Below are 9821 nucleotides of genomic sequence, written 5' to 3' on the forward strand. Positions count from 1 at the left end.
CTCCCACTGTCCAGCAGACACCGCTGATGGACTCCCACTGTCCAGCAGACACCGCTGATGGACTCCTCACCACCAAGGTTAAGGAAAATGCACTGACCAGAGGACAGCCACATTTTCTACACAGCACCAACTGTTTCACAAACCAGAGATTTCCTGGATTATGAATGTCATAAAGATTAACATAACTTAAAAAATTACAACCTGACTTTTAAGCAGCACCGTTTACTCAGCACTTCCTGGACAGGAGGCTCTACTGACACAGAGGTTACTCACATCACCTCGCCCCCAGTCCACCATGAGTAAACGGCCTTCAAACTCCTCCCTAGCCTGCTGCACCACCCCAGGCTCCCATCTCGTGTCCCCTCTGCCTACACAACCTCATGCTCGAACTGCACTTGAGCTCTGAGAACACCTGACGCTTCTGCCACTGGCCCCAAACTTTCCCAGGATTAGGACGACGTGTCAGGTTGCCCACCTGAGCACCTGGCACAGCCTCCGGCTCCTCCTCCCCAACAAGAGGCCCCATGCAAGTACGGCCTTGGCACTGCTGACCTCAGGCCAAGCCTGTTGTCCTGGGCACTGCAGGAGGCTAAGCAGTGTCTACCACCATCACTCTTCCCCTGCCCCCCCCCACCCTGGCTAGCTGCTTCCACTCTGCTCTCTGTCCTCCAAACACGTCCAGCTGGTATTTAAGGCACCCGAGTCAGCCTCACTCCACAGGGGTGGGCCTGAGGAACAAGCCTGCATGTCCCTAAACACAGACCAGGGCAGAGAATCTGCTTCCTCAGCCCACATCTCTGCTCTCCATGCCCTGACCAGGGCCCCACGCTTGGTCACCCTCTTGTATGGTTCCTCATCGGGCTCTTTCTCCTAAAAGTGCAGCCTAATGAGGGCAGTTCTCTTTCAACCCCTCCCAGGTCCCTTCCCCAGCACATGAACCTGTGGATGTGTCAACAGAAGAAAGCCAGGACCCAACCCCAGCTCATCACACAGATAGTGCCAAGACAAAGCTTATGGAAGGAGGCAGCGAGGCACCCCGAGTCAGAAGAGCAGCAGCAGCTAGTTGGGGGACACCAGGCATCCGGGCCCAGCCCAGGTCTTGCCGCTAAGCCCCTGGCCTACTCCAGCTCAGGAGGGACTCTGGAGTATACTGCCCTGGAGTCAGGGATCTGAGTAGCTGAGGGGAGAGCTCCACGCACGATGCTTGCTGCCACAGCATCAGAGATGAAGTTGAGGAGAAGGAATGCGCTGACATGGTCCAGAAGCTGACCTGTCCTCTTGCCAAGCCCTCCCCAGAGCCTAGATGAGGTGCAGTGTCACACTCGTTGCACTGGGCCACTCTGCCACCTCCCTAAAGAGTGGTGCTGGCTGGAACACCTCTCCCACAAGCCTCTTGTGGACATAGATCCCCCAGGTCCCCGATGGGTACAGTGAAGAGGAGGGGAACAACCTGCCATAGGTCCCTCTTCCCAGTGGGCTGACACCGTCCTGAGGTTGTAGGGAGTGAAGTGATGGGAAGAACAGGCCAGGCTCAGGGGGGAGAGGAGCAGCAAACAGAGCCCTGAGGACAGACCCTGCGACAGCTTCACGGCCAGCTCACCGCCCCAGCCAGCATCCTCCCTCAGTGCCAGGTGGCCCGAAGCACCTGTCCATAGCACCCTCCTCCTAGCAGTTACCCTGGGGAAGGCTCAGACACTGGCAGACACACGGCAGGGCAGAAATCTTTCCAGTCATGTCTTCTAGAAACAACTGTAGTCCCTCTGAAGCTGCCACATGCCCACTAGCAGTGTGAGGTCCTTACCCTGAATGGCAGTGTGGGCCACTTAAGAGTGGGCCACATGCCTCCTTGGCCTCAGACACGGTGACAAGTAAACACATATGTCTCACAGGAAAGAGTCCCAGCAAGAGAACAGTGTGGTAGATACCACGGATATGGAAAACCAGTCAGCACCAGTGGGCACAGAGCACCTTGGGAAAGCAGCCAGCGAGCCCGGGGTTCAGGCCCAGACATCACTGCCAACACGCAGGCACCGCTGCTGCTCACCTGCACACACAGCAGCTGTACTCTCTCACTGCCCCACAGTGTGGACCCTACATCCGTCTCAAGTCTGAGGACAGCCACCAACCCGCTCCCCGGCCCACTGTGGGCACAGACAAGAAGGCGCCTCCCCACTCAGCACTCACTCTTCCGCAGCGCGAACTCCTCGTCTGAAGGCTTCCGCTCAGGCTTGCGCTTAGGAAGCAGCTTCTTCATGGTCTTAGGACTCTTACTAAGGTCCTAGGGAAAGAGAGAAGAAATGCTGCTGCAATGCAAAGACAGTGTGTCCACTGCGTATCAAGAAGGGCCGCGGCGAAGCTGTGAGATGTGAGATCCCCGTGAGCACTGCGGGGCCCCAGTCCTCTCACACTCTGACTTCTGTCAGCTGCTGAACATTCATTTAAAATCAACAGGGCATTTTCGGTGTCACTCACTGGCTGACGTACCTGGATCCCATGACAACAGGTGTGCTGCCAGCAGGCAGGCCGTGCTGCAGGGGACACGAGGGGCTGGTGGCCGACCTGCACACATGGGGATGACGAGCTCCTGCACTCTGCAGCAGACCCACTGTCTACAGCTAACTAGAAAGGCAGGAGGAAGCTAAGGCTACTTTTTAAAAGAAACAAGTAAAAAGACCAAGTCTTTTCTTTGGATTTTTTTTTGAGACAATCTCACTTTGTCACCCTTGGTACAGTGCCGTGGCTCATAGCTCACAGCAACCTCAAACTCTTAGACTCAAGTGATCCTCTTGATTCTCAGTCTCCTGAATAGCTGGGACTACAGGTGCCCACCACAACACCTGGCTATTTCTTTTATTTAGAGACAAAGTCTCATTCCGGCTCAGGCTGGTCTTGAACCTGTGAGCTCAGATAATCTGCCCACCTTGGCCTCCCAGAGTGTTAGGATTATAGGCACCACACCCAGCCAACAAGTCTTAACTTTAAGAAAAGATCCGAAATCTCAAGAGAGAAGAGAATGTGAGTGATGCTCCCAAGTAGGAGAGCAGAGGACAGACACAGCAACGGGCCTGGCACTGGCTGTCCCTGGTACACAGCCACACCAGTGTAGAGCCATCCATGTGACAAGTCCCTCACCTCCGGAGCACATATTCTTTCAAAGTGCAGAAGTCAAAAGGAAACTAAGTGAGCAAGATAAAACTCAGCAGGGCAGCTGAGGTTCCTACTGTATCGAAACAGCCAACTCCATAACACTTCCCTAACATAAACCACCCCTGAACCTTATGGTGAGAAATCAGGGCTCAGAAGAGCTGTGCTCCGCAGGAGTCAGGTCTGCAGTGTAGTCAGGCCAGGCATTTCTGGAGGCCTGCTGGAACTCCGAGCAGCCTCAGAGAGAGGACGCTGGCACCGGCATCTCAGGGCTAGTGTTCTGGTCAGTGTCTGAACAGAGTCCAGGGTTCTACCCTTCCAGGGGCCACAGACAGCCCGATTGGCACTGTGTAGCTGAGAGTGGAATGCTTAGCAACTGTTACCATCACCTGATCCTGCCCAGGCACAGATGGGAATCGCAGAAGTGAGCTAGGAAAGTTCAGTCTGTAAGGTGTGTGTTGTACTCACAGGATGGGCCTGCATAATTCTGCTTTTCTTTCCCTTCTTCTGATTGTTTATGATTACCTGGGGCACTTTGCTTTGAATAACTAAAATTAACTTTATGCTTTATGTTGTCAATGTGATTATCAATGTAATTGATGATTTTTGACTCAATTAAAAAGACCTTTGGGAAAAAGGGCCACTGCTGCTGTGGCTAGATGCCACTAGCCATAGCGTACACCTTTCACGGGCTCCCATTGGTTATGTCACTTGAGATAAATGAGTCTGAGTTTCGATGCCCTCATACACATCTCCACCAAGGTTGTGGGGACCCAGGCCCCCACAGTGCTTGGGAATAAGCCACCACCCTAAGCACAGAGAGGGCAATGCTTGATTTAAATTTATCTTTTAAAATTTTTTTCTGTAAAAATAACAAATTAAGCAGCTCTTAGAAGTCCAGCAGAAATCAGTTCAAGAGAAACACATGCCTGCCCTACAGCTTCCCTAACTCAAGGCAAAGAGACAAGGACTCGGGACAAGCCAGCCCACCCTGCTCAGGCACACCTGCGTCCACACAGCTCCTGGCCAGCACACTCCCTTGAGGGGCCATGCCGGCATGGGGGCTGCAGAGGCCCTCAGAGCCTTCTTTCCTGTCACCTACTCTGTAAGGTGACTTTCTATTACTGCCTGGAGACACTCAGCAATACTGGATAATCAGGACGAGTCCAGCAAAGCCACTGCAGCCAGAGTCAGCAAAATCAGACTGTGCTGACCTCAAGGCCTCTCCTCACAGCTCTACCCAGTCTTTTCCTTGGTAAATCCACCTCAGCCTGCCCCTGCCTGCAGTATCTAGCTTTTCTTCACACTGCACACACTGCCCTACACATCAAAGAATATCCACACTCTTCAATAACTTCCCGTAATCAAAAAAAAAAAAAAAAAATCTGACTTGAGCACATGACCAAGCAAAGTGTCTACAATAAAATGAAATTCAGCAAGAACAAAAAAATGGGAAGTACTGGTTATAATTTCCTACAGAGCACCTTCCCATGGGGTTAAATCCTTGGGGCTGCGTGCAGAAACCTTGAGGGGTGGCCCAGCTCACAGACAAGTGCAGCCCTTGACTGCACCTGGAAGGCCCACACCATCTCACTCACAAGTGTGCTGACACACCTGTTCACATGCACAACTTCACGCACACCTATAACACCCTTGCACGCTCCAGCTCACACCCAAACACGTTCATCTCATGCTGACTCACGCTCACACACATGCTGCCACTCACGTTCAACTTGTTCCTGTGTACAGGCTCATAACCATACCCGTCCTCATACACCCCTGCTCCTACCATCCTCACACTCATAACTGCATTCACTCTCACTCATAACCACAACCACACTCACTGTCACAGTCACACTCACAACCACTCATCCTCATGAAAACTATACTCAATTACCAGCTCCTTCAAGTGAAAATACTTCTTGGAATATAATTCTCATCAAGTCAGTTTAGATGAAGGTGTGTGTGAAACTGTGAACACTTATTTGTGGGTAGGAATATGATTTTAACTATCCTAATGAACAGAGAAATACTGGATCAGAACGGAGAGAAATGCAGACCACATCGTATTTTTCCACATGTCAAGGACAGGAGCTGCCTTAGATAATTTTTCATTTTTGTTTGTAAATGTTCTCTTCATCTCAAATGGCTTTTGGGGATAAAATGTAGGGTTCTTAGGATCCCAAACAAAAAGAAAGCATCTTAAGGTGCACGAGAACAGTACGCAGAAAGAAGGTGACACCCTCACAAACTAGAAGTTATACAGCCACGTTGGCTCAGCCTCCTCCCAGCTCCAGGCCCCAGCAGCATTCCTCAGGTCAACACAGTAAAGGTCCATGCCAAGCACACACAGGCTGGGACACTGCACACGCCTGTCCAGCAGAGAGAATGACAGGCAAAGGCAGGCAGCTCCTTCACAGCTATGAAGCAGCGAGTCCCTGCCTGGTTCTGTGCAAAAGGACCAGCCTAACACACCACACATGCCAATGAGGCACGCTCACTGTTGTGTGGCTACTTGAAGGGCTAAAGAACCTCACCTCCTTGTAGCAGAGAGCAGCTGAGGGCCGGAGGGGAGGTGCAGGTCGCAGGCAGCTCAGGCTCCAAGGCTTGGGAGTTTTCGGAGGCTCCAGAGGACCCCAACTGATGGTGGTGTGGGGGGTGCCGTGGTGGGAGGGGTGGGGAAGCGTGTGGTAGGCAGGCGTCAGTGGTGCAGGCTTGCTGTCCGCATGCTTGCTGGACGGAGTGACCGAGTGGGAGGGAAGCTGGAAGAGCAGAGACAGAACGTGAGAGTCTGCACGCTCACTGCAAAAGGGGCACTCTCACAGACACTTCACCCCGTTCTTAAAAACATGCCAAGTGAAATAAGTCCCAGTTGTCACTTCTACTGAATCCCTGACCTTCAGCAGTCAAGTTTCTGGACCACAAGCCTCCAGGCAGAGCATGGAACTCACCAGTGTCTGCTCCAGCCCCGTGGCACAGCTCTCCACTACGGCTGACAAGCAGACGCTCCACCGGCCACATTTATGTGTACAGAATAACACTTGAGGACACATGTTTCCGTAGCGTATAAAAATTTTATAAGAGAACAGGCATTGCCTGTGTGGGGAACATGGCTACAAGGGATGGAAATCTTTCCAGCCAGGTGCTGTTCAACACTGGGTCAAAATTGGGGCCTGACTCCTAGGTCTGCAGGTCTGTTTTTAAAAAAAAAAAAAAAAAAAAAAAAAAAAAAGTTTTCCTGGCACATGAGCAGGTCTGCTCCTCAGCTGCTTCCCTGTTAGAAGGCAAAGAAGGGACAGCTGCGACAGGGACTTGCAGAGCCGGAACCGTTCACAGAGAGCCACTGGTCCCTGGAGGAATGCAAGCTCCTGGGGGTCGTGTTCACCCAACGTGGGGTGAGCAAACGGCTCGTATCCTGCCAGCATCTGCCACAAAATAATCTCTTCCAACTAAGTAACTTCCAGATGTATAAAATTATGTAAAGCCCTCTGCTAGCAATAATGTTATAGTAAGTAATGTTTGAGTTCATTTTTCCATACTTGAAAAAGTCAAAAGAGGTATATTCTCTGCTAAAAATGGAATGCAGTTTAAGCTGCACACAGCTGGATCCTGGAGAATGGATCCCATGAGAGAAACTCCCCACAATGCGAAGCATTTCAACAGGAGGTGGTGTACTGCCTTCCCCACTGAAGGACACCTTCAGAACAGGACCACAAATGCTGAGATGCAGGGCCCAGCCACAGAGAAAGTTCCCCTGATTGAAAGTGACATTTTAACAAGGCTGACTTTCAGGGTGTAATCGCCTGGCTCTTTACAACACCCACATGCACATGCACGCCTACGTCATGGGATATACTGGTTCCTTGAAAGCTAAGTGTCTTCGTGTTTGTAGAAGAATAGAGAAGTTACAAACGGCCCAGTCACTCAAAATATAATGTTACCGGCTCGGCACCTGTGGCTCAAGTGGCTAAGGCGCCAGCCACATACACCTAAGGTGGCAGGTTTGAATCCAGCCCGGGCCCGCCAAACAACAATAATGGCTGCAACCAAAAAATAGCCAGGCGTTGTGGCGGGCGCCTGTGGTCCCAGCTACTTGGGAGGCTGAGACAGGAGACTCGCTTGAGCCCAGGAGTTGGAGGTTGCTGTGAGCAGTGAAGCCACAGCACTCTACCCAGGGGGACAGCTTGAGGCTGTCTCAAAAAAAAAAAAAAGAAAAAAAAAAAATATATATATATAATATGTTACCACAAGCAAATGAGTGGTTTGAACCTCCAAACTTTTGCAAGAACAGAGTGAAACCACGCAACCCTGATCAGAATACCACTACAGCAACCCTCCTTAAGGTGAAACTTTATCACGAAGCATAACCCAGTGAAAAACGAGGTACACGGCAGAAACAAGCCTAATAACCCCACCAAGAGGGATGAGGAAAACCTACAGACTAAAAACGAACACAAAACTGTAATGCTTTTTTTAAAAGGTCTGCCCAATTTGTCAACGCTACTTGATAAAGATAACATTGAAATACTACACGTGCCAATTTCTTAAGCACAGAACGCCAGTACAGAGGGTCTAAACATGTCATAAAGGTCACTAAAACTCTAAAGAGCAGTTGACTTATTCTAAATAAAAGATGAACACGTGTCTTAAAATCAAAATAATGAGTAAAAGTTGTAATGCCATCAACATGAACTTGCCCCTTATCATCATGATGATTTATCTGTTGCTTTCTTAAATGAAACATAATAAATAGTTAAAATTCTCAGAAAAGTTATCTAGGAGTAGTGGCTCTGGAGAGTTTGGCATAACCTGCCCCCCTAGACGACTTTTTAAAAGTTCTAAATGACTTTTCTGAGAATTTTAACTGTATTTATTATGTTTCATTTAAGAAAGCAACAGATAAATCATCATGATGATAAGGGGCAAGTTATGCGTCCAGGGCCACCGTGAGAGCAGAGGCAGCTTCCGGCCCAGTGTCCCTGGGTTCCACATGAGGTCACATAATTCAGGGCTGTTTCAAAGGAATGATCATCACATGAATCAGTTCACTATGAAGATGGAGAAGACTAAGTATTTGCAGAGACACAACAAGCAAGTATTTCACGTTTTTGACCCAAATATCGATAAAGCTTTAAAGCACCAATCTCTTGTGGACCACTCCACCCCATACCACTGTTCAGTCTGGAAGGAGGCAGTGCGAGGGCCTTACGGTGTGGGAGGGCACGGAGTGCGGCTTCACAGTGGGGTTCCCTGCAGACGTGACCTTGGTCTGCTTCTGCAGGTGGTCCACCCACTCGTGCAGGTCCTGCTGGTTGCCGCAGGACACCAAGATCCGCTCGATCATGCTCCCTAAAGGGTAGGAACAAAACCGCTGGGTGGGACACAGGCAGGGGCAGCTCGTGGACACACACAGCGGGTGGCTCAGCAGTGCCTGGACACGGCCTTCTCAACACACTGCGAGCACCGACGCCAGGCCACTCTCCCCGGGACAGCACTCACACGGTTCCGCCCATCACCTGATATTTCGAATGCATTTCTGTGACTTTCATTGTCCTCGAGCTTCGTGATTGTCATTCCTGTTGTTGGTAGCTTCCCCTAAAAACGAGTCCCCCCAAAAGAAACAGTTAGTGCTTTCCTGGTAAAGAAGGTACCATTAATAAAGTAAATATTAAATAATTTTAGAAATAGCAAAGGAATGCCAACTTGCCAACAGCTGAGACGCTGAACTGGCAAGAAAGTGCAGGCCCCAAGGCACAACAGAAGAGCTAGCCTGGCGGGCTGCTCGAAGCACAAACACTACACATCTCAACTCAAAAACCAGAGTGCACAACAGCTGTTTTAGAAAAGAATTTGCCCCATGAGGAAATGAAGAGGAAACTCCAAATTGAAGGCAGAACAGGGTGGTATTTAAGGCCACACTTTGTAGTCTATCAGAGAGAGGGAACACGTGCTTGTCCTGTCATGCACAGGGCAGAAAGCAGTGGGCAAATCCACCCTCCCTGAAAAAGGAGGACAGTGACCGACACAGGCCCTGTGAGTGGAGGGCCCCAGAAGGGAGATGAAGACTGACCACCACCACCAAAGCAGGTAACACGCCCTAGTTGACACCACCACAGTGCACAGCAGCCAGCCCAGTCTTCAGAAAAAGCGTACAGGGAACTAGAGCTGAGCTGCCTGGGCAACCACTAGTCAGTCATGAGGCAGGACTCTATGGGGACTTCCAAAAGCCATGCTTCCCCCAGGAGCAGGATACGCTCCCACCAACGACACGCACCAGCGCCACAGCCTGGCCGGAGAGGCTGCCCACAACTTGCAGAGCACAGGGCATTCCCCTGCCGGGGCCAAACCGTGAGCAGCGCTGAGACTGAGACCCTGTCTGGGGCCTAGCAGACAGGACCTTAGAAATGTTAAGTGTCAAGTGTACCTGAGAAATGCTCACACTACACACGCCCTCCCCAAAGTCACAGCGCACAGGGACGTTTCAACAGCTCACCCCAGTGCACTGCTCAGCTGCTGACCCTCCCACCCTCACACCAGTGCGCCACTCAGCTGCTGACCCTCCCACCCTCACACCAGTGTGCTGCTCAGCTGCTGACCCTCCCGCCCTCACACCAGTGCGCCGCTCAGCTGCTGACCCTCCCGCCCTCACACCAGTGCGCCGCTCAGCTGCTGACCCT

At 51.0% G+C, this 9821-nt stretch overlaps 1 protein-coding gene across 6 annotated transcripts in view; it reads right to left on the reverse strand.

Annotated features, from left to right (window-relative positions):
- ARHGEF7 (Rho guanine nucleotide exchange factor 7) overlaps window positions 1-9821 on the reverse strand; it is a 132643-nt gene that overhangs the window by 18253 nt on the left and 104569 nt on the right. For all 6 annotated transcript variants that reach the window (XM_012811528.2, XM_023519178.1, XM_023519179.1 and 3 more), the window contains 4 exons: window positions 8661-8739; window positions 8354-8493; window positions 5682-5906; window positions 2185-2278 (listed from right to left, as the gene is read on the reverse strand). In XM_012811528.2, the coding sequence (XP_012666982.1) occupies window positions 2185-2278; window positions 5682-5906; window positions 8354-8493; window positions 8661-8739 (538 nt within the window). The remainder of the gene's footprint in view (window positions 1-2184; window positions 2279-5681; window positions 5907-8353; window positions 8494-8660; window positions 8740-9821) is intronic.

This window comes from Otolemur garnettii, unplaced genomic scaffold (genome assembly GCF_000181295.1).
Source record: "Otolemur garnettii isolate 467f Iridium unplaced genomic scaffold, OtoGar3 scaffold00161, whole genome shotgun sequence".
NCBI classification, from domain to species: Eukaryota; Metazoa; Chordata; class Mammalia; order Primates; family Galagidae; genus Otolemur; species Otolemur garnettii.